Consider the following 25503-nt stretch of genomic DNA (forward strand, 5'->3'; position numbering starts at 1 on the left):
GTTAGTGTGTAATGTTGTTGTTAGAGTATAAATAATATCAGTAAAATTCGAGCCTCAATGCCAAGCGAGATATTTTATTTAAGAGAATTCGCTTCCATCAAATGACCAATTTGGACTATATACCTCTACATCATGCAGTAATGATGTCACTAAAACAGTTTTTTGACTAACCTCCACCCACATGAATACACAAAAAGGGGGCGTGGCCTTGTTGCGCTCCCACGGAGAAGAAGGAAGAGTTGTGTTTGTCGCCATGTCTCGAAACGCTGTTATTTTCTTTGTTTGGCCTTCCCAGGGACACTGTACTTGGAGATTAATGGTTACAATTTATAACTCGGTTCCCAAAAATTATAATCCACATGTAAAAGTACAACTTCCTCAATCTCAATCAGTTTAATGCCGAAATTCACACAATAATTATTCCTGAAAGATGGAGCAGTTCCCTCTTTGTCTGGAGAAAGCGTTGTTTATGGACCACAAAAGATAAGTGTATTTTATTATTTAAGTTGGTGCGTTTAACAGTTTCTGTAACTTATTACACAAAGGGCAACGCTGTTTAGCTTTGTTAACTAGATGTTAGGGCTGTGCAAACAAACGAATGCGATTTTCATGCGCATCTCGTCAGTAAAAACGCTCCTGTGATTAGAAGTACATCTCCAGCATGTGCGTTCAGATCAGGATTGCCAGGTTTTCAAAACAAATCCTGCCCACTTGCTTCTCAAAACTAGTAAAAAACTAGCCCAATCACTTTTCCAGGAGGGCAGCATTCGCTAACCCAGCCAACATTTCCATGTGGGCCCCATGTGGGTTTTTGTTGGGCCCAGCATGGGCAACCCAAATGGGACCCATACATTTTTGTCCATCGGCACCACACGATGGGTCCATAGTGGGTTCCAAGTGTTCTTTAGAGGGGCCCACATGGGTCCCAAATGGGTTCTAATAGCTGGGGCCATGGTGGGCCACATGCAAAACCCTTATGAGGATTAGATGGGTGATTACACTGGACCCACAAAATGCCCCTATATTGGGTTTTAGTGGGACCACAGTGGGTCAGAACTGGGCCCCATTTATGTCTTTATTAATTCCTTTGGTTAAAGTTAATGTGCTAATATTCAATAAAACTCTGAATTAAAATGTTTTATTTACCTAAAAAATTGGTTCTTAATACATTTTAAATTACATGTTAAAATATTTCAAATGTGAAGAAAATTACTTTAACTCAGAATCTCTAAATATTTTTTTTTATTGGGAAAAACAAAATAAAACAAAACAGGATAAAAATACATTAACACATTCTATGAAGACCATATTTATAATATATTATAAGGATACTCTTAAGGCATTACTGCATTAATGAATGAATAATGCATTATAAAAAAACTTATAATATGTTAGATCAACTTGTGAATAATCATAAAAATTGTAATACATCATAATATAATTCATCAATCCATTATAAGCAACTTTGCCAATACATCCCAACTAACTCTCAGTAGAGTTTTAATATGCTCAAGAATGGTAGAATCTAGTATGGTAGAATAAACTGACGTACTTGCAAATACACCTATGTAAGTTTATCTGTTGGTTGACAATCTAAATAAAGTGTTGGCATATATTTAGAGTAGCAGACATACTAATACTCTAATGACCACTAGTTAATATAGTTGCAGAGTTACTCAACAGCTGTCTAAGGGGAACCATCAAAATAATCAAACTGATATTACAATAAAATAGTTCAAAGCAAATGTGTCATATTACAAATTCATCTGATCTGATATCTTATCTCATGGCTGTTTGAGAAAAACATTTTTTTTTAATTATTATTATTATTATTATTACTACTACTACTACTACTTATGTCTTTGACTGCTTTAAGTAAAGTAGCATCAGAAAAATGGCAAGATATGAGACTTATAATACAACTATGATAAATATAATCCATTGTAAAAGTGGATGCAACGTTTTCATTGTGTAATAAATAATCATACTCTTAAAAGCTATAACCACAAATAAGTAAATATATTAAACCTGTCCTTATGAATATTCATGAGATGAACCAACATATTATAAGTTGTATTATAATGCATTCCTTATAATGCTTTAAGAATAACCTTATAATGTATAATATGGGCTTCATAGAAAGTGTAAATACAAAAATACTTGAACAGAACAGGATGAAAAGGTATTATTCCAGGGCCTGTGCAAACTTCTCAGCTTCATACCTAAAAAAAAAATAATAAAAAAAGGAAAGAAAGAAAAACAGAAAAGGCTATTATTTTTAAATACTACTAAAACATTCACAAAAGCATTAAAAAGCATGCATGGTTATAATTAAGTTGCGCCAGTACTTAATATTTTTCCCAAGTGACAAAAATGTCACTTAAAGGGATAGTTATACTGTAATTTAATTTTTTATTTTTTTATTTTGTTATATATTCAACAACACAAGTTATTGCTTCACACCAACAGCTTTATTCATGATTAATCTTTTATTTTTCAGAGCTGAACTTTAACAACACAGAATTACCAGAATATTAACCATATTTCATCAATGAACATACATATAGCTTACAAGTAAAATAATAGATCACATTTTGCCAGTGGAAAATAAATGGTGTAAATATAAAAATAAAAGTCTAAAGAGTTAATGTACATAATTTAAGACTATACAACAATATTCAGAGAACACATATCATCTCAAAACATAAAATGGTCTTCTTTATGGCACAACTCTTCCCATCTGCCTCATGATGGTCCAGCTGGTCAGTCAGCACCACTGCGGGAGGGAAATGCTAGTTAGCATGGCATAATTGATAAAACAAATAAGACGACTTCAAGTGTTTTAAAGTACCTATTTTACATACTCGAACGACTTTTAGGTCTTCATGAGTCTTCCTATTGGTCTGATAGTGCCACTGCGGGAGGAAAATACTAGTTTACTGGGAAAGTAAGCAAGTAAAAGGACTATTCGACAAGTCTCCACTCTGGTTTGACAACCACGCTGCAGGAGGAAAAGGCCAGTTAGCACAGCATAGTTTATCCCAATTTGTTGATACTTTACTACATATTAAGTGTGGATAAATTTATTATTCATGCATCAATGCTTATTACTTTAATAATGTTCATCAAAAAGCATTGCTATATAAACTTGCTCTCATAAATGTTTTTATCAGGATTTTTGTAAAAGGTTTACTACCAAACTAAATGAAATAGCATAGCATTCTTCGCACATTTCATTCTGTAACCTATAAATTTTATGCTTTCCAAAAAGACACTTATAATATCTGGATCTGGCAACACGACGGAGAAGCAACTCTCTATCAAAGCCTGTTCAGTGACCAAAATTAAGTAACTGTGGTTAAAACACCTAGAATCGTCTCGTTTTTTTTTATCAATTAAACCGTCCTAACCAGCATTTCTCTCCCGCAGTGGAGCTGGCTGACCAGCTGGACCATCGTGAGGCAGACGGTAAATGTTTTGAGATGAGCTCCGGAGCACGCATCCTTCTGAATGAGACAATTTTATATTTACACCATTTATTTTCCACTGGCACATCCGACACGTTTGCCCCCAAAGATAGCCTTTTTAATCTATTATGAAGCAGACGTGGATGTATGCGCTCACATTAAGCGTTTTTATGGAAGTGAAAACGCTTATGGGCGTTTGCGTTACACGCAGAAACATTCAAAAGCATTGAAACTTGTTTTAAGCCTCTATCCAATGTAATGAATGTATAAATAATACATCCTACGTTTGCTAAGTAAACTGCCAAAATTTAAATTTTCTATACAACGTTAACATTAACCTCCCGACTGGCTTCGTTAAAGCTGCAGTAGGTAACTTTTGTAAAAAATATATTTTTTACATATTTGTTAAACCTGTCATTATGTCCTGACAGTAGAATATGAGACAGATAATCTGTGAAAAAATCAAGCTCCTCTGGCTCCTCCCAGTGGTCCTATTGCCATTTGTAGAAAGTCATCCGCTCCCGGTAAGAAACAACCAATCAGAGCTGCGGTCCGTAACTTTGTTTGTGTTCAAAATGTAGAAAAATGTATATGATAAGCGAGTACACCATGAATCCATTTTCCAAACCGTGTTTTTGGCTTGTCCTGAATCACTAGGGTGCCCCTATAATAAGTGTTTATATTCGGACTATTTTAGATTGCTTCGGGGATACCGCGGCGGAGTAACCCAGTACCTTTGTGATTCTTCATAGACATAAACAGAGAGAAGTAGTTCCGGCTACGATGTTCTTCCGCAAGACGCAAGCAGTTCTGTTTATTAACCGCTAGAGCGTCAAAAGTTCCCTACCACAGCTTTAAGTTTCATTAGTGACTCTGCCATTATAATGATATAAAACGTGACCTTTAATGCCAACATTACGTTTAATAATTTTTCCTGAAAAAACTTGGGTAAATGGGAATCTTAAGTTCAAGAAAACACACACATACACACACAGACAAACACACACACACACACACATTTATACATTTACATTCAACTGCACCGTAAGATGCCATTAGTCTTATTTTTATAGGCATATGATTATGGGATATCACAAGCAGCAACAGACACATCTTCAATAACCAACAAGATAAATCTTAGAAGACAGGATGCTTCATTATGTTGTTCTTCTCTGGCCTACAGTAAATAAAAAAATAAAAAAGCTAAAAGATAATTAAATGTGTTGTATTTTAGTCACACAAGACTCAGAAGTCAACAGAAGTCCATGAGACTGTAGCTGGGGTACAGCACACAGTTAATGGTAATGTGTTACATTCAGCTGGGTCTGCAGCCGAACAGACAAACCAAGATGAGAGGCCAGCAAAAGAGAGATTTGGAGCAAACAAGGACAGTTCACTAGATGTCGCTGTCTCCAAGCTGTCAGATCACTTTCAGAACATCTTATTTATCATACTGTTGGTTAAAAACATATACCAATAAAGTTTTGACTTTATGATTGTATTTATGCCGGCTGATATAACAGCAACAGCAGAAAGTGCTTTAGTAAAATTTTAGTGATAACTCATGGAGGGTAAATGAAGTCTTTAAAGTGCAATAGGTATTTCTTACTTTGCTAATTGCTTACAGCAGGTTTCGTGCAGTAGCGGTAGATTATGCTTCACAAATTCTGATTAAATATTACAACAGCAACAGCTCGATAAATACAATAAATTCCTACAACAAGATTGTGGATATCATTAACAGCAAGAGCATTTAAATTTACAGCAGTAGCAGAAGTTTGGTTGTGTCGGCCGTATCCCTCTGCATACATTGCAGACCACTTTACCTGTAGTTACGAGTCTATTGAATTGGTTATATTGTGACGCTCATGTCTGGCATAAACACCACTTTAAAGTTATAGGCATTCGCCTAGCTACTTACATGTAATTAATGGAGCTATCAGCAGTTCAGTCTCTTGTGCAGTAGCAGCAGCTTGCATAGGCATTCAGTCATTGAGATATTTTTCAGCAGCAGCATGCACAGTATTTCTATGTTGTGAATTGTAATTTAGACAATTAATAAAAAAGCTGACAACTGCATGTTAATAAAGTGTCTTGCTCAAGGCCATCTTGGAATGAGCCGCGCATTTAGCAATGATGTGTTCAGACAATGCAAACATTATTGTTCTTAGTATGCAATATAATTTTTTTTAATTGTCAAAATAAATAAGCAGCTGCTTCTGAGGCAGACTTAGCCCTGGGCAAATGACCCCACAACCACAGGGTGTCCAGTGACTTATTCTTTTGACAGATATTTGAATAAGAATGTACTATTGTAACCATAATAATTTATACCTACTACAGTGCAGTGATTGGCTTGAATGACCTCTTTCTCATGAATAAATGCACAGATTAACTCAGGGCCAGCTCACGTAGATGTGCCCCTTCAATCCTATCACACACTACGAGTCCCAAATCTACGTCAGATTTAATCGCGTATCTTCGACTTTGCTTTTTAAACTGGAAAGATAAGTGCTTTTAGTCTTTTCAGTGATGTGCAGCTAGAACATATCTGTTCCCATCTAAAAAAAATGTGTTCTGGGGTTTCATGACCCTTTAAAGAACACAAAAAGCAGTGGTAAAAAGGCACAAAGACAAAATATTAATAATAAAAATAAGAATAAATAAATGAAAAATCGGTGGCAAAAAGCCCATGGAATTAGAGATTGTCTTATTTCTGTTTTTTTTTTTTTTTCTATGGTTCACCTCTCAATACACAAATCAACGTGTTATGTCACACAAGTCTTAATTTTCCCACTCTTGCGGAGTATAATTTAGACACGATTTCTATAACAAGAATATGATACGTGAAAATCTCAAACACAAACATACCATACATGAATAAAAACCTATGAACTGTTCAACAGTTATTAAAAACAACATACACAATCAGTGTTGGGGGTAACACGAGTTACATAATAAGATAACTTTTTTCAAGTAACTAGTAAAGTAACACATTACTTTTTAAAATTACCCATTTATTGATTGAAAGATCTCCAGTCACCTTGTTGAGAGAAATCGGGAGTAAGATGTTACTTTAGTTCTAGAATAAATGTGAACATGCAATAATTAATCACACTTACTCACTCACAGAAAAAAAAAAAAGATTTAATTTTCCTCAAAATTAATAAAAAGTTAAGAGGAACTCAGAATATGTCTCAAAACTGCAATAATTAAACATGTCAAATAATACACATATCCTTTATGTATTACATCCAATTTTATTAACCAATTTGCTGCTGATCTTCGAATATCCAATTCAACCATACAAATATTTCACAAGATAAACTAACATTTCTTCTTTTTTTATTGCTGAAGAGTGTTGAACTTTCCTCTTCTTTGTTCTAGTGTACAGAAGCGAATTTACATTTGCTTCCGCCTAAGGCTTTTGATGTGAAAGGGCTTTTACATTTGCCACAATATTAACTTTTTATATTTAAAGCTAACAAGCTAGCCCAGCCCAGATTTAAAAGTAATGCAAAAGTAACAAAAACAAAAGTAAGTTATGTATTTAGTTACCTTTTTTAGGAAGTAATTTTAATTGTAATGCATTACTTTTAAAAGTAACTTTCCCCAAAACTGGGGATTAGGACATGATAGTCAAATGTGTTGGTAACAATCATCATATGGAGTAAAGTATCAGAATAATATTTGTTCATTAGTCCTTTTAGCATCATTTTGGTTGATCTGATGCATTTAGTCATGTAAACTGGATAGTCTCTGTATCGTTCTGTGAATGTGAGGGAGTGTTCTGTGAGGAACAAAATGTCAAAAGGGTCTAGAAAGAATCTCAGTCTGGTTCTTGTCTTTTAGGTGGAAGAAGTCAATCTGAGGATGTCTTTAGTTCTCGATTTCAATCATGGACTTGCATGTGATGGTCATGCTCTGAGCCACTTTGATCATTAATCATTGTTACTTGCACCAAATTTGACAATCTCCTTCCTGAGTTGAATTATCAGTAGGTGTTCTTTTGTTTAAATCCTGCAAGCTGTTCAAAGCTGTGAAAGAGTTGGTTGGTTGGTTGGGCTTACTTCAGGCTGGTGATGGGATCTGATTTATGATCATCTTTTGTCCTGGGCCTCTTTGTGGAATTCAGCTCTTTGTGTTTCAACACTTTTCTGTTTGAATTTTAAATGGTCTGATTTGCTCTGATATGCTCCATTGTTTATACAATTAAAAAAAAAACAGTTTAAAGGGGTCATCGGATGCAAAATTCACTTTTACACATTGTTTGAATTTAATTCATGTTTGATAACATGTACTTTGTAACTAACTGCATGATTCTTACTGAACATTTCTGCCAAAATCACCACTAATAAAATACTCCTACATGTAATATAGAAACTTAATAATTTCTGTAAAGCTGCTTTTCTATGATTGGTATAAACTTTAATTGAATTGAATGTAAATAATTACACAGCAGTTGTTATTTACTCCTGACAATTGAGCTGCTGGAGACGGCTTGATTTTGTTTTTGAAGTGAATGTGCCCCCAATTTACCTAAATGCATCTATGTTCACGCAAATCATTTGTGATCCACCTTCACCAACAGAAGTGAGTATAAGTTTTATTTTATTTTTTAAAATGAATCTTTGCAAATCATCTTTCCTAATAATGTGCTAGTTAGCAAGTTCTGCAGCTAAATGTATCTAAAGTTTACAGTCTCATGAGAGTGGCTTATTGCCCCACTGAAGTGAGAGGTGGGGTGAGCAGAGCTCATTAGCATTTAAAGGAAGATGCACCGAAACAGCTGGCTGCAAACAGAGCTGTTTTTGACAGGGTAAAAGTGGTGTTGTTTTACACTACAATTGAGAAATTTTATATTTTAGAAAAGTATATTTTAGCATATGATGCTGCTAAAAAGAACATTATTTGGTGTAATGCAATGCGTTTGCTATGTTTTGGCCAGCTATTCAGTGCGTCGTGACTGGTTGAATGCCTCAAGCGCGTAACCGAAATGTTACGCCCCTTAACACACTATGTCGTCTCCCAGGCCAGAATCATGAGATTGCTCTGCTGGTGCACATCCCATCATCACAGTTCAGTCAATGTACTGTTAGAAGTAACTGAATTACTCGGGATATTGATTATTTTTGCATCAGATTGAGCGTATTAAATAGAATCGGGTCAAATAGAAAATAAATAAATGATTTGTTTGTGATCTGGACATCACTAGACGAGACAAAACAGATAAAACCCATTACAAACCAGTCATTTGTTTTATCCAGTGGGACATTACAAATTATAATGACTTATGTCTTTTTACGCATTGCGCTGCGTAAACATAAAACCATGTCTTGCATTTGTGATCTGAGAAATAACAAACAACAAGAATACTCTACTGCTCAAAACTCGCGTTTGAATCATAAGTGGAAAATTATTTAAATATAAAAAATTTACCTACATGCTGTGAGTCAGAAGAGCCAGACTGGCCTTGCTAAGTTTGAACTGCCCAACTTTACAGAAACCGCTGTTGTGCCACAGACACATTGCAGGCTACTGGTTCAGGAATCAGTCCTCATCCTGAATAAAATGAGCAGCACACATCAGAATATTTGGGTTGGACTGTTCTTGAACAGTGCTGAAATACAACTTCACCACTGATTTCTTGTCATGTCCTCTTTTTGAAGGCCAAACTAAGTTTCAGTTTAATGAAACACAGCGACTCCACAACATGTCAGCTGTGGCAACAGAGAGAATAAACGTTATGCCTTCTTTCTTTGTGTGAACATTTGGGTGGTGTTATGCAATTCTTCCCACACAGAGACGAAGAGATGTGGGGGCGTGGTTGAACAAGCCATTTTAGGGGGGTGTGGTTGACCGCTTAACTTTTATAAAGAATATATCTTTGAATTTGCGACCTAATTCTTTGCCGCTTAACAGACCTTCTTCATGCACCAAGAGCTTGTAGTACTCCACTGAGAAAGGAAAATTTCAAATGGCATTATATGACCCCTTCAAGACCCTAAAGAATCATATAAACTTTTGGAAAATTTGCATTCGATGGCCCCTTTAACATGTGATTCTCAAAGTATCCTTTACGTGCCCAAGACTTTGCACACTCAGAGCGGGTGAAAGGCTTTTATGAAGTGTGAGTTACCAGATGACTCGTAAGTTGTCCTTTCCATGTAAAACTCTCTCCACACTGAGAGCAGGAGAAACGCTTTTTCCCAGCATGAATTAACATGTGCCCATTAAGGCATGATTTCCATCTAAAACTCTTTCCACACTGAGAGCACCTGAAAGGTTTTTCTGAAGTGTGAGTTACCAAATGACTCGTAAGTTGTCCTTTCAGTGTAAATCTCTTTCCACACTTAGAGCAGATGAAAGGCTTTATCCCAGCATGAATTAACATGTGATCCTTAAGGCTTGCTTTACACGTGAAAGTGTTTCCACACTGAGAGCAGCTGAAAGGTTTTACTGAAGTGTGAGTTACCAAATGACTCGTAAGTTGTTCTTTCAGTGTAAAACTCTTTTCACACTGAGAGCAGCTGAAAGGTTTTATCTCAGCATGAATTAACATGTGCCTATCAAGGCTTGATTTCAGCATAAAACTCTTTCCACACTGAGAGCAGCTGAAAGACTTTATCCCAGCATGAACTAACATGTGCTTCTTAAGGTTTGCTTTATACGTGAAAATGTTTCCACACTGAGAGCAGCTGAAAGGTTTTTCTGAAGAGTGCCTTACCAAATGCTTCTTAAGGTCTCCTTTCTGTGTAAAACCCTTTCCACAGTGAGAGCAGATGAAAGACTTTATCCCAGTATGAATTAACATGTGACTATTAAGGTTTGATTTCTTTGTAAAACTCTTTCCACAGTGAGAGCAGCTGAAATGCTTTATCCCAGTATGAATTAACATGTGATCCTTTAAACCTGCTTTCGTTGTAAAACTCTTTCCACACTGAGAGCAGCTGAAAGGCTTTATTCCAGCATGAATTAACATGTGATCCCTTAGATTTGTGTTACATCTGAAAGTGTTTCCACACTGAGAGCAGCTGAAAGGCTTTTTGAATTCTGTTTTTTTAAGGCTGCAACTCACAGATCTTTTTTCATTGGCATCAAGATCTTTATGATCCTGAAATTTCTCCTCCACATCTTTCAGATCTTGTCTTTCTTCTTTCATTTTCATCAGGCCTAAAATAAAATCATAAAGATGAAAATTAGTTGACAAAAAAATAATAATAAAAGGATAAAACATTTGTGTACACTACAAATTCAAGTCTTGTGCACTTTAATGCCCTTTGAATGTAACCTGTACGTTCCCTTAGAACAGGAATCATGGCAGAATTTCATGTGAAGTCCCCTTGCTGCACACTTACGGTCGGTTGAATAGGATTGAATAAGCTTGAATGCTGCGGCCTGAACAAGAGACCTCCCCTTATTGATGTGAAAGTGTTGACTGGTGTCACTATCTCGCGAACGTGCTGGCAGGTCTCCACTAAATACAGAGGATCCCTTCAACTCGAGGAGCCCTCTCGTGCGGCACCCTGAATGCATTGGTAGCAAACTAAGATCGCTAGAGCGGTCTGTGCCGGACCACGAATTGAACCACCCATAACACACGAAACCCGGGGGCTATTGTCGCGGGGGTGGTCTCATTTGAAAGAGGGCCTATAGACCAGTGTTTCCCAACCATGTGCCTGGAGGCCCTCAACACTGCATGTTTTCCATGTCACCTTAATTAAAGATCATCAGCTCATTAGTAGATACTCCAAGACCTGAATTGGGTATGTAGGGTATGTATAACCGTTAGGTATGTAGGGTGTAACGGTATGTGTATTCGTACCGGACCGTTTCGGTACAGGACTTTCCGTACGGTGCACGTGTGTACCGAATGCAATATTTTGTTCAGCGTAAATCCCGCCCTGCATCTGATTCTAAGGCCGGTGACACGCTGGCTGCGTTGCGTGAGCGTGGCGTTTCTGCTGCGTGTCAGTTGCTTCGCGTTTTCTGTGTCTTTACACACCAGAATTGTGCCTGACGCGGCGCTGGCGCGCTGCTGCTACTATGCTGCTGTGACATAGAAGGAGATCGCCGAGGCGCCGACAGACCAGTATCTTGTCTTTACGACAACAATATCTATACTTCATGTTGAGCATAAATATAAAGCCTACTGATTAAGGACACCATCAACAGTATTGGCGGCAAAATAGACTGTTTGACAGGTGCAATATGCCAGTGTGTGAACATCACTACAACTAGGAAAAAACCGACCGTAATTCAAACACAGCTCCCGTCTGCATTTAAACAGACCTTTGCTCTTAATTCCGATCGGTCCAACACAACAATGAAATCTGAGCAGGTCTAAAAACTGAAACTAATGAAGCTGCATTTTACACTTTGGAAAAGTTATATATATTTTTTTAAATATGAGCAGGCCTACAAGCTGGGATTGGTAATGCTGCACTGTAATCATAGTTATTTATTTTTTATTTTTTATTATATTTTATTATATGATATTGGTTTGAGACAGAGTATTTTATTTAGTGGAGAACTTTGCATCAGTATTTTATTTCTTATTCTTTTTTATTTTATTATACATTATATTTTATTATTTATTTTATTCAAAAGTATTTTTTTTTAAAAAGTGTAAACAAATTGTTAAAAAAAGTTTCTAGTATAAACAACCTGCAGTTTAATGTTTGCATTTCTTTCCCTTACTGTACCGAAAATGAACCGAACCGTGACTTTAAAACCGAGGTACGTACCGAACCGTGATTTTTGCGTACCGTTACACCCCTAATATATATTTCTATAATTCAATTTCCAAGGTGTCCGTAGAGGACTGGTATAGCCTACTTTGTTAATTTGATCTACTACTCCACATAAAAAAGAAACAAAACAGACATACCAACTTGAAAATAACTGGGGCAGTCTCAAATCTGCCCCAATGGCTCTAAATTAGAGCACTCTGCAGTTCCCCTTTTCATCACAGATTTTATTGTGAGGCACTGTTGAGCTTGGTAAGTCTCAGGCTTCGTCTGCCTCGCTTAGTATCATGTATACATGCCTGCTAAAGCCTCGTGGGATATTGTAATACATACATTTAATTTAATTTAATTTAATGAAAATGTGTCGTTTTATTTCTTTTCTTTTAAAAATGCTGCAAATTTCTTTGTGAAATTAATTTGTTAATAATAACTAAAATCAAATCTTAAATCAAATAAAAAATATATAACGTTATTTAATAACCCCATATTGATTTATAGCGATATTTATGTGCTGTTTTCCAAAACTTTTTCTCAAGAGAGACATTTTCTTTCACTCATGATGGGGAGTAACGAAACAATAAACTTACAACGTATAACGCATAAATATATATAAGACATATGAGACAATATTTAAATAAGACATATTGATAATTTTGCCCAATACAATGTATTTTTGGCTATTGCTACATATATACCAGTGCTACTTATGACAGCTTTTGTGCTCCAGGGTCACATATATCTTACAGTGAAAGTCTGTTTGCATTGTCATTTGTTAGTCTGCTGCAAAACTGTAACTGATTTATTTGTAACAGACAATCAAATAATGCTCTACTGAGACATTCACATGATTTAAAATAAGCACAGTCCTATAGCGACTCATACTAGCGTAAAAACAAATTCAGTCTCACAAGCTCTAAGTTCAACAGTTTCATGATTCCAAAAAGCAAAAATATAATTAATTAAAAAAATAATTAAATCTTCCCAGTGTCAGTTCACACACATTTCCATAAGAACTTTAAAAACATGGATTTAAGAAATTTGTATGATAGTTAAGGCCTTATTTTTACACAAAGGATCTGTGATTGTACCACATTTGTCTTTAATGACTGTTTGAAGTATAAACACCAACCTCCTTGTTTCTCGTGTTTTATTCCCCTGGTTTCTGGTTCCTCGTGTTTTATTCTGGAGGTTTCTGGTTCCTCGTGTTTTATTTTGCAGGTTTCTGGCTCCTCGTGTTTTATTCTGGAGGTTTCTGGTTCCTCGTGTTTTATTTTGCAGGTTTCTGGCTCCTCGCGTTTTATTCTGGAGGTTTCTGGCTCCTCGTGTTTTATTATCCAGGTTTCTGGCTTCTCGTGTTTTATTGTGCAGGTTTCTGGCTCCTCGTGTTTTATTCTGGAGGTTTCTGGTTCCTCGTGTTTTATTCTCCAGGTTTCTGATTCCTCGCGTTTTATTCTGGAGGTTTCTGGCTCCTCGTGTTTTATTATCCAGGTTTCTGGCTTCTCGTGTTTTATTGTGCAGGTTTCTGGCTCCTCGTGTTTTATTCTCCAGGTTTCTGGTTCATCATGTTTTATTGTGCAGGTTTCTGGCTCCTCTTGTTTTATTATCCAGGTTTCTGGTTCCTCGTGTTTTATTCTGCAGGTTTCTGGTTCCTCGTGTTTTATTCTGCAGGTTACTGGTTCCTCATGTTTTATTCTCCAGGTTTCTGGATCCTCGTGTTTTATTCTCCAGGTTTCTGATTCCTCGTGTTTTATTCTCCAGGTTTCTGATTCCTCGTGTTTTATTCTCCAGGTTTCTGGTTCCTCAAGTTTTATTCTCCAGGTTTCTGGTTCATCATGTTTTATTGTGCAGGTTTCTGGCTCCTCTTGTTTTGTTATCCAGGTTTCTGGTTCCTCGTGTTTTATTCTGCAGGTTTCTGGTTCCTTGTGTTTTATTCTGCAGGTTACTGGTTCCTCGTGTTTTATTCTCCAGGTTTCTGGTTCCTCGTGTTTTATTCTCCAGGTTTCTGATTCCTCGTGTTTTATTCTCCAGGTTTCTGGTTCCTCAAGTTTTATTGTGCAGGTTTCTGGTTCCTCAAGTTTTATTCTCCAGGTTTCTGGTTCCTCGTGTTTTATTCTCCAGGTTTCTGATTCCTCGTGTTTTATTCTCCAGGTTTCTGGTTCCTCAAGTTTTATTGTGCAGGTTTCTGGCTCCTCGTGTTTTATTCTGGAGGTTTCTGGTTCCTCGTGTTTTATTCTCCAGGTTTCTGATTCCTCGCGTTTTATTCTGGAGGTTTCTGGCTCCTCGTGTTTTATTATCCAGGTTTCTGGCTTCTCGTGTTTTATTGTGCAGGTTTCTGGCTCCTCGTGTTTTATTCTCCAGGTTTCTGGTTCATCATGTTTTATTGTGCAGGTTTCTGGCTCCTCTTGTTTTATTATCCAGGTTTCTGGTTCCTCGTGTTTTATTCTGCAGGTTTCTGGTTCCTCGTGTTTTATTCTGCAGGTTACTGGTTCCTCATGTTTTATTCTCCAGGTTTCTGGATCCTCGTGTTTTATTCTCCAGGTTTCTGATTCCTCGTGTTTTATTCTCCAGGTTTCTGATTCCTCGTGTTTTATTCTCCAGGTTTCTGGTTCCTCAAGTTTTATTCTCCAGGTTTCTGGTTCATCATGTTTTATTGTGCAGGTTTCTGGCTCCTCTTGTTTTATTATCCAGGTTTCTGGTTCCTCGTGTTTTATTCTGCAGGTTTCTGGTTCCTCGTGTTTTATTCTGCAGGTTACTGGTTCCTCGTGTTTTATTCTCCAGGTTTCTGGTTCCTCGTGTTTTATTCTCCAGGTTTCTGATTCCTCGTGTTTTATTCTCCAGGTTTCTGGTTCCTCAAGTTTTATTGTGCAGGTTTCTGGTTCCTCAAGTTTTATTCTCCAGGTTTCTGGTTCCTCGTGTTTTATTCTCCAGGTTTCTGATTCCTCGTGTTTTATTCTCCAGGTTTCTGGTTCCTCAAGTTTTATTGTGCAGGTTTCTGGTTCCTCAAGTTTTATTCTCCAGGTTTCTGATTCCTCGTGTCTTATTCTCCAGGTTTCTGGTTCCTCAGGTTTTATTGTGCAGGTTTCTGGTTCCTCAAGTTTTATTCTGCAGGTTTCTGGTTCCTCGTGTTTTATTCTCCTGGTTTCTGGTTCACTCATGTTCTCTTCACTCTCCTCTTTTACAAACACCATCTTCACAACAGCAGATCTCAGTTCAGATGATACTCCTAAAGATATTCCTGCTTGATTAAAAACGAAGTCACGACTGTGAGGTTGAGAATATTACAGGTATTTACCGACCTTATTCAAAAACTGTATTTTCCTCTTAAAATAAACGTTTATCACCGTCTGTATTAAGGCAGCATCCCGACATAACAACAAACGAGAGCGCGGTGAAACTCAATTTCTTTGTCTAAGGTTTAATGGTGTGTGGCAAACAAACGTATGTGTTTAGCGCCACCCGCTGGACTGGAGTGAGTGAAACGACGCAGTAAGAACAGACCGTTGTGACAACGTCGATTTGTTTAATGAATGGACAAAACTTTGAGAGAGAGGTATGATAATCATCTCTCTGGAGAAGCGGCACAAAAGAATCCTCGAGTCAAAATTGATAGGGCTCCTTATTAACGATGCTTTTGGGAAACACACCTCAGGGCTCGCAACATTTCAAAATACACAGGCATTATTCATGTTTTGGGAGCTACTGCAAACTGAATTTAACTCGCCAGAGAAAAAAGAAAAGAAAAGAAAAGAAAAAGACGTCTGCTGAATAATGATCAGCAAAACCAAAAACTAGTAGCATATAAGGATGTAACGATTCAATAAATTTACGACGCGGCCAAATGTGTATGTATAGCTACATATATATTTAAGACAAATTATTAATGAAAATGTGAATTTCTCAGACAAAATGCTTCAGATTTCTTTGTGAAATTGAAATGTTAAATAATAATAACTAAAATAAAATCTTAAATAAAATAAAATAATTTTTAAAAAATTAAAAGTTTTTGGTCTCATATCCCCAGCCATATTTTTAGGAGGCATTGATCTCCTCCTTAGATGTGATTATGACCTTAAAAAACTCCCTGTTAAGTTATCTGAGTTTCATCAACAGGTTTTACTTTCCTGACAAATTTTCTACAAGCATAATTTCAGTCCTCATAACATTCGTGGAACTGTAGGTATGTGTATGGAGTTTCTCTTACTCACATACATTTACCCAATATCACAATTCGGAAATGACATCCATATTTTTCAAATAAAAATTCAATTTTTCAAAGATTTTCCAGTATTGAAGTTAACATTTTAAGATTTAAAAATTTTATTCTGCTTTATTACTGAGATCTCGTATGTTAATGCTGAATGTGTCAATTGTTAGATGAAAAATGGCGGGATGAACACATTGCTATTGAGCACAGACATAGAAATTGTAAAGCTGGACCCTTTCAATAAAAGGCATATTTCTCCTATTGTAGTCTCATTTTCTATGTAAGCTATAGACAAGTGCAAACTGGGTGCCTAATGCAATTGTCCACATTTACAAAATCAGGTGATTATGTTCGCCCGTCTATGTAAATGTGTATTTATGTATAGAGACAGAAGAATGAGGTCAATCAGTCGTCACGTCAGTTTGATTGTGTATGTTTGCGAAGACAATGATGAATGCACTAGAAAACAATCTTGAGCTTTTGGTTTTATTTCTCAAACACAAAACAGCTTTAAGCAAATAGTGCTAAATCATAATGAATTCTAGGTTTAATCCATTTTAATTTTAAACTTTTTTTTTTTTTTGTATAGTGCCTTTCAAGACCCCAAGGATTCTTTACAAAATACAAACCCGATTCCAAAAACATTGGGACACTATACAAATTGTGAATAAAAACAGAAAGCAATGATGTGGAAATTTCAAATTTAAATATTTTATTCAGAATTCAACATAGATGGCATTTCAAGTGTTTAAACTGAGAAAAATTTATCATTTAAAGGGGAAAATAAGTTGATTTAAAATTTAATTTTTAATAAAATTTAATTTTAATTTTTAATTGGTTTGGTATTATTTTCACAAGTAGGTGTACATTGACAAAACTCTGAGTACAAAACTTTAAACTGATCACACTTTTAACACCACTAGTCATTCTTTCAAACCTGATTGCATGATTTCATTGTAGTAGCACATATTTTCATACGACGTAATTATTGTTTCAAATCACAAACATTGAATATGAAAGTGTAACTGTAGTGTAAGGCTGTTTACAGTCTGGTAACACAGCACAACATCTACAACTAAATAATATCCATCAAGCCCCATGGTAATCGGTGATGTCATCATATATGACGTCACTGTGATGTTGATGCTGCTGTAGACAGTCCTGAATGGTTTGGAGGACTGTTTCTAGGCGACGATCTAAAGCGGAAAGATGTTGTTCAGTGAGGAGTGGGGCCACCACTGCAAGAGGGTCCTGAGACAAAGATGCACGCATGACATCACTCATCCGATACGACTGGAGAGATAGCAGGCGTAAACGTAGCAATGTGGAACGACGAACCCTGAGGGAAAGAACGAGGGAATAATAAGCAGAGCATAAACACATCTCTCTAAAATTGTTAGTTATGTTCACTCTACCTGCAGCACTGCACAAGAGGAGCTAATATAGACGGTTCATCTTTAGAATGACGTCCAAACCTAAAACATAGAAGAGCCTTCATGCTCATCCAAGCTAAGTCAAACCAGAATAACAACAGAAAGCCTCTTTGACCCTTGATTTTGAATACTCACGCTCTTCCATTGTCCAAGTGTATGAGAAATGTGTCATTGCCAAACTTCTCAAACGTTTCATAGTGGTGTCTGTCCATGTTACCTGAGGAGGGTAGATGGAAAGTATCAGGAAAACAAAGATTTCAAAATAAAAAGAGACAAATAAAAATGTATTTTGATCATTTACATTAGGCCAGTGAACATTGATGAGGTCTAAAGTTGATGTTTGGACTCTAAAAAAATATATATTTTTTTGTACACATTTTCATGTTTTGAATAAGTACTGTGGCACTTGGATATATAGGCCCACCATATTAAATTATTACCATATTAATGTAATTTTGTTTTTGATATGCTATTTTAAAGAATGTCATGTGTTTAGTCCAAAAACAGAATATTTCTGTTACACATCAGAAAACCCTTGAGTCATCGAACCTGATTCACGACTCACTCATTAGAAAGTCCAGAATGCTCATGTCGATCAGATCCACCAATCGAGTGCCTCGGTCATAGGGAGGCATCTTTTTTATGGAGTCACAGTAGTTGGACTCTGTCTCCCATCTATTACAGAAAAAATCATCGGTTACTTACGCTGGATTCTCCATTTTAAATCACACTCAATAAATATGTACAAACACAAACAAGAAGAATCTGAAATTATATACTTCGAAAGTCCAGATTGAGGATCAGTGTATAGATGGAAAACACCAAGAGATTTTTATTCAAAACATATTCTTTTGTGTTCAACAGTAGAAAGGTCAAGATTGGAACTACATGAGGTTGAGTCATTTTGGATGTACTATCTTTTTAAATATCACATTCTCCACCCACTGAGCCAGCTTGCTTCGACTGTAGGACCGCCTCCAGGGACTCCTCCATGAACGACGTGGTGCCAAACTCGGGTCTGGCAACATAGCAGCCATAGACCCCTCTATCTTGAGGGGACGGCCACAGATAGCATGCTCTGTGGAGCAGTAATAGGAACACTGGCCATAAAAACATGCATTCCCCACTGCAGAAAGAGAAAGACAAATGGTGACGTACAAGAATTCTCTGTTTGAGAGAAAGTGATGGGGGAATCTAAGAGCCAAGGTCAACAAACCTGGAGACGTGAAAAATGTTGTGACCAGTTTATGGTCGGTGGTGATGTCTTTGATCTGTTTTAATACATTAATAAGCCTCCCAACCACTGGAGGCATCCTTCTGAAACCCAGTATCCTTTTTGTGAGAGAGAAAGTGTTTTCGATTTTTTTTCTTTTTTTTTTATTTGTATTCAGACTGATTAGGCGATTTATCTTATGGCTATATATGTAATATAGAGTCTGTGCTCTTACCTGTCCAGGTGGAAGGCTGCGATCTCAGCATTGTGCCTCTCAAAGTCAGAAAAGTAATACAGATTCGCATTGGTCTCCTCATGCCGTTCCTGTCTTAAGTCGAGACAATTCTGATCTTAATTTTAAACAAAATAATCAAAATTCAGATCTTGAATTACATTAATATATTTGAGCCACTTCACTCTTCCCTTACAATGTAAAAACTATTCTGATACTACATTTTCATAGTTTTTCGGTGTTTGACCACCATTCTAAAGTGAAAATAAATATACTTAAAAAATGTGTCTCCAAATCTTGCATTTATCTTATTTTATTTGTTCATTGCATTGTGTCGCACAGACAGTGGAGGGGGGGGAAAAAATCGGAAGGTCTTGGTAGCCATTTTATTGAAAAATGAACCTACCTGGCGGCTGCCTTTTAGAACACAGTGTTATTCAGAAGAGGCAGCAAAAGACTTATGCAACAAAGATGTCTGTCTAGCAGCTCAAGTGTTTACATAGAAAAACAGTCGTAGTACAGTGGAGTGCAAAAATGACACATGGTGCTTGGGTCTCACTTCATGGGTTTGAAGAGCGCCTGTCCATAATTAGGAAATGACATCACCAACTTCAGCTGCGTCCCACCTGATTTTTGCACTGGAAAGCACCAGAAAAGTTTACTTGCAACATTTGTTGTTATTGTGAAATTATGTCTGGTAAATGTGACTTTAGTTCTCAAAAATTCATAGTTATATGCTATGTCATTTATTCTCGTGTGGACCTGGTCCTGCAGGAATTTTCCTTATTTTTGGAAACCCTTTATCTAAAGCCTGTATACACAATATTTTATAAAAGTAGCTTTAATGCATTAATTATGCCTTGTAATGCACTATATAATGCATTGTTTGATCTCATGGCTAATTGTAGCCACAGTTATAACACATTATAATACTTATCCACTCATTGTTGCACCTTTAGAAAGTGTACTGCATTAAAACGCATAACAAACAAACCTTCAAATATTATAATGCATTTTAACTTAGATTATAATTATTTATGAAAATGTATAAAGCATTACAACATACAGTACATTATGAATGCATTGTTATACATTATACATAAAGGCTTCAAGTAAAGTGACACCGAATTTTCTTTAACCCTCCTCCTCCCCAGGACCACTTGTCTACTACAGAGATTATTTTTGCTCAAAGGGGTCTTTGGATGCAAAATTCACTTTACATGTTGTTTGAACATAAATGTGTTTTGGAAGTGTATGTACTAGCTGTTGCACTGACTAATCAACTAGTCAACTTTAATGCACTGCCATGACTCTTTAAGCTTTATGTTGACTAATCGCTGGTCCTATAGAGGGCGCAACAGGATAAGAAATCTTTAAAGGACTTCCACATTTGTGCTGTTTCCAAACTGTTAAAATGACAAATAAATGCATGCTCTGAAAGTGCTCCACAAGACATTTGAGAATACATTACTGGATGTTTAAAATTTAATGGGAGAATGCACATTTTAATCTGTTTATTGTACAGGTATGTAAGTTAATTGCCGTTCTAGTCTAATACGCATCACACGCACTGTATGCACACGCTAGCATACACATGAAAAGTGAAGTATACCTTTGGGGTTTACTTTTTTCTCTGGAATGTAAAAGAAATTTTTTTAAAGACTGCCGATAACCAAATAACAGGCTTCTATGCTCTTTTCATCCTCCTCCCTCCCTCTGTCTTTCTCATATAAAGGCCTTGCTTTGCAAAATTTAAGGTCACCTACCTGCACTGACAATGCGGTGGGATGCCATTTGCTGAGTCAGCACTGACAGATTGGGGTCTTTGTGCTGATACATCTGCCAGCGAGATATACCAAGGTGAAACCGGAGCCAAGGTGGATGTGTCTCAGCACTAGCATTCCAGAGGATAGGATCATAGCCGTCCTCATTAGCACTCAGCCTAGGATGAGATTCACTCATGGGTCACTAACAGTACACTAGTCATAATTAAAGGTGCAAAAAGGAATTTTATTTGTCTTAATGGCTAATATGGCAGCAGTTTTGGACTCACTGGGTTACTCCACCCCAAAATGAAAATTTTGTCATTAATCACTGTAATGATAAAAACTTCGTATTCATCCAGAAGAAGGAGGCGGGAACCGGCGCACAATCAAAATGAAACTTTAATAATCACTGTAACGATATAATCTTCCTACTCATCGGGAAGAAGGAGGCGGGAACCGGCGCACAATCAAAACATTTTAATAATTGAAAAATAAACACAAACCATCGCACCAGCCCCTCACAGACGACTGGTGCGCTCAAAATAAAAAGCAAACATAAAATAATGTCCCAGGCCTGGTCCTCTCTCGTCCTTCACGGTCGTCGCTCCAGTTTTATATCCTTCCATCTCCTACGTGGGACTCGATACCGGCGGTGGGGCGCAGGTGTAGCTCATCTCCAATCACTACACCCGGCCTCACTCCTCGTTCCCACGCCTCTCGGCCCCGCCCCACTCGCCACAATCACAAAATAAACAAAACAGCGCATCAGCCCCTCACGGACGACTGATGCGCGAAAATAAAAGCAAACACAACTAAAATCCCAGGCCTGGTCCTCTCTCGTCCTTCACTATCGTCGCTCCAGTTTTATATCCTTCCATCTCCTACGATGGACTCGAGACCGGCGGTGGGGCGCAGGTGTCGCTGATTTCCCAATCATCCCGCTGGCCTCACTCCTTGTTCCCACGTCTCTCGGCCCCGCCCCACTCGCCACAATCACCAAACCCATAAAAGCACCGTTCGTCTTCGGAACACAATTTAAGATATTTTGGATGAAAACCTGGAGGCTTGAGACTGTCCCATAGACTGCCAAGTAAATAACAGTGTCAAGGTCGATAAAAGGTATGAAAAGTCCTAGTCAGAATACTCCATCTGCCATCGGACGTGCAATCTGGGTTATATGAAGCAATGAAAACACTTTTTGTAAGTGAAGAAAACAAAAATAATGACTTTATTCAATAATTATTTTGTCAACGTTCTCCTCTGTGTCACTCTATATCACCGTATGCTGTGTATGCTCTTCTGTGTCCTACGTGTATTTAGCTTTGATTTTAAATGAAACAGCACATTCTTGTTATTTACTTGGCAGTCTATGGGATAGTCTCAAGCCTCCAGGTTTTCAACCAAAATTGTGTGCCGAAGACAAACGGAGCATTTACGGGGTTTGGAACGACATGAGGGTAAGGGATTAATGACAAACTTGTCATTTTAGGGTGTCCCTAGTATCCCTTTGATACTGACACCTAGAGGCCAGTATGAGGTATCACCCAAAATTGAATGTTTTTGGTGTGATTTTCTCGATTCAGACCGATTCGTGAACCGAAGTTAGACCACTATTACTTGTCAGAAATAATCAATTAAAACTTTAGAATTTATATATTATGCATGGATATATATTCGAAAATCAAACAAATCCACATGCAGTCCAAAAAAAAAAGGTGATGTCATAATGTCCTCACCATTGCTGTGCGCTTCGCTCTTCCTCTTTTTTCTTCGTTCGGACTCTCAGCAGCCAATCACCATCGGCCAGTGGTGGAGTGGGCAAATTATACAGCGGGTGGGAGTACAGAGCCTCCAGTTTGGCAAGATCACCTGCTGTGCCATCCATTTCCACTTCCTGGGTGTCACTTCCTGCAGCCGCCATTGTGCTTGTTGAAGCAGATGTATTTTGAATGGAGAAGCTGATGGAGGTCTGGATATCAGGGTATGAGTGGTGCTCGCAGGAAGTGTGGTATATGGACAGGACAAGAGAAACCACGAGCAAGTGAAGACACAGGAAGACAATTAACAGCCAAAAGCGCAATGTCCGTGAACGCCGACGTGTACATACTCGCATTGTACTGAAATTAGATGGCACAAAGTATAAAGTTCAACTCTACAGTCACCCATGTTAAAGAATATAGAGCAAAACATACCTGTCTTCCAGAAGGTGTTTCTGTCTCCGTCTGTCTGGACTAAAAGGAAGCTCAGACTGTCCTTTAGACCGTATTCCCCGTTTGCACTCTTGCACTCCCTTTTTGTGCCAGGTTAGGTTGATCTGAGTGGACATGTTTACTTTCCCCCCTGTAATGTCCAGGCAAATGTCACCCAATACGGGAGAGTCGGGTAATTTTTTTTAACCAAATTGTCCTCTATCCTCGTGCAACCAAGCATACTTTTTCACTTTCATTCTCTGTAGAGGGCAACTATTTATTAGTAATTTATCTGGTGAAACCAAATGATTGGAGGCCTGGACATGAAAGCTTACATGAAAATGTTTTTTTAATATATGTTTTTATTTTATTAAGATTTATATTTTATAATTCATTTAATACAAAAACAATTGTGGTGTCGGGGGGCAGTAGGTTAATATTAATAAAAAAATACAATTAATAAATGTTTTAACAAGAATTTATTATTGAGAAAAAAAATTATTACACAATTATTAATATTTAATTATTAATATTTATTTTGTATTATTTAAACATTTTGGTTTTCCATGAACAAAACTGTTACATATCGGACAATTTAATAGGAATGTTTTTTATTATTATTATTATATATTTTTTTAAAGTCTTGCCTTCTTTTTTCCCAATATTCCTAAGTAGGATGTGCTTTTACGTAAATATAATTTCACTTGTCATGTACATAGCTGTTGTAAGTCTGTTAGACAGTTCCAAATCAGGAAGGACGGGGCAAAACTTATCTTTTGGGTCTCATAATTTCACCCTGTACATCTGATGGGGTACCTCCTCACATTGGCAACCCAGAAACAGACTGGCACAAGCATCTCTCGTGCAAACATGCGCCCACATTCACCACAGACCAGCAGATGAATAACTCGGAGTACACCTCGCACCGCCTGGTGCTTCGTGATCAAATCTGCCCATTTGCTAATGTTGCATAATGGTATGCATCAGAGATCAGATGCACTGCAGAAGGGGAAGTTTATGCCATGACTTTATGCCAGACAGGATAGATAGATAGATATAATATACATCCTTGATAATTAGTTATCCTTCAGTGTCCTGTAAAAGTGGATGGTGAGTCCTGTAACATTATGTCTGTACAGGTTGCCAAGTAACAGTTTTGAAATGAAGCTGATCAAAAGGGAGATGCCAAAATGCCAAACAATTAAAGCAAAGTTGTTTAGAGTGTGGGAGGTTGCATAAAGCCCTTTTTTGCAAACCAAAAGACTGACTGAGTTTTTATAATATGCCAAGCAGAAAGTTTCTCCACTATGCATTTAAAGCTTACACAATCTATTTTATAAATGCAGATTGTAGATGTTTCATTATTAAAAATGTTTTGATGTGATGGTTAAGCAACATGTTATAAAAGAGTCCAAAGAGTCCAACCCGATCTCATGGCAATTCATACTTGTTTTACGAGGTCGCGAAGTTGTACCAATTCGTACAAAGGACCACACCTAACCCCGCCCCTAAACCTACCCCTCATACAAATTGTATGAGTGAGGTCATACAAATTCATACAAATTAGCAACCTCATAAAATGCTTACTCTGCTTAAACTCGGTCCATGCAATCTCACAGGCCACACCCATATCACATATATATCCAATCAACAACTGATGCAGAGAACCAAGTCTCCACCCAACATTTCATTTCTTTTTCCAAATATCCATAAAACTCAGATGTACGTCACAATATGGAAGAAAAGATGATCTCTACACAGATTTAATTGCAACTTCAAATTTAGAGTTAAAAATAAAATGGCAGCGATGGTTGATGTGGAAAAACATGAAATGAAATGAAAATGTTTTGCCGATATTACGGGATGGCACATTGGTGCTTGTAAATTTTTATATTTCATATATATTTTCCATATATATTTAATATACATTTCAGATCAAACTGCATATGTTTTAGAATTGTATTTCATTATATATTATCACAACTATCATCCAAAGACTTCAGGGAATGTACTTTTGCTGCTTTTCACCATAAATTTTTCAGTAATTTATTCGTTTTTACTTGAAAAACCATGTATTTTGCCATTATTTTATATTAAAATTGTTGTTATTTAAAGTTCATCTTTCTAACCATCTTTTTGTGTTCCACAGTGGAGTTGGAGTGTTACTTTAAACATATTGTGAGTCATTTTGCTGCAATTAATAGTTAAAAGTGAAAAGGGTGAGCAAAGAAAGGTTAATGCGTGTCTAT

At 37.0% G+C, this 25503-nt stretch overlaps 2 protein-coding genes across 2 annotated transcripts; both read right to left on the minus strand.

The window, feature by feature from the left end:
• Nucleotides 1-7862: 7862 nt before the first annotated feature.
• Nucleotides 7863-13857, minus strand: LOC113039926 (gastrula zinc finger protein XlCGF8.2DB-like). Its single transcript, XM_026198091.1, has 2 exons — nt 13347-13857; nt 7863-10640 (listed from the first exon to the last, which is right to left on the minus strand). The coding sequence occupies exon 2, from the start codon at nt 10633-10635 to the stop codon at nt 9589-9591; it is 1047 nt and encodes a 348-aa protein (XP_026053876.1). The 5' UTR covers nt 10636-10640; nt 13347-13857; the 3' UTR covers nt 7863-9588.
• A 3368-nt stretch (nt 13858-17225) lies between these two features.
• fam20cl (family with sequence similarity 20 member C, like) lies at nt 17226-23454 on the minus strand. Its single transcript, XM_026198092.1, has 11 exons — nt 23258-23454; nt 22802-23182; nt 21066-21241; nt 19859-19937; nt 19303-19395; nt 19071-19186; nt 18800-18980; nt 18420-18529; nt 17990-18071; nt 17837-17896; nt 17226-17760 (listed from the first exon to the last, which is right to left on the minus strand). Exons 1-11 carry the CDS (start codon nt 23389-23391, stop codon nt 17511-17513), a joined length of 1662 nt encoding a protein of 553 aa, XP_026053877.1. The 5' UTR covers nt 23392-23454; the 3' UTR covers nt 17226-17510.
• Nucleotides 23455-25503: the final 2049 nt, after the last annotated feature.

Source organism: Carassius auratus, chromosome 22 (genome assembly GCF_003368295.1).
Source record: "Carassius auratus strain Wakin chromosome 22, ASM336829v1, whole genome shotgun sequence".
In the NCBI taxonomy this organism is placed as follows: domain Eukaryota; kingdom Metazoa; phylum Chordata; class Actinopteri; order Cypriniformes; family Cyprinidae; genus Carassius; species Carassius auratus.

Bases quoted from the DNA above. Each gene is read 5' to 3' on its own strand.
- LOC113039926 (XM_026198091.1), bottom strand. From the start codon at position 10,635: ATGAAAATGAAAGAAGAAAGACAAGATCTGAAAGATGTGGAGGAGAAA.
- fam20cl (XM_026198092.1), bottom strand. From the start codon at position 23,391: ATGTCCACTCAGATCAACCTAACCTGGCACAAAAAGGGAGTGCAAGAG. The intron at 23,183-23,257 runs GTATGTTTTGCT...ATCTAATTTCAG, and splicing joins AAACACCTTCTGGAAGACAG to TACAATGCGAGTATGTACAC. The intron at 18,072-18,419 runs GTGAGTCGTGAA...TACCCTCCTCAG, and splicing joins CATTCTGGACTTTCTAATGA to GTAACATGGACAGACACCAC.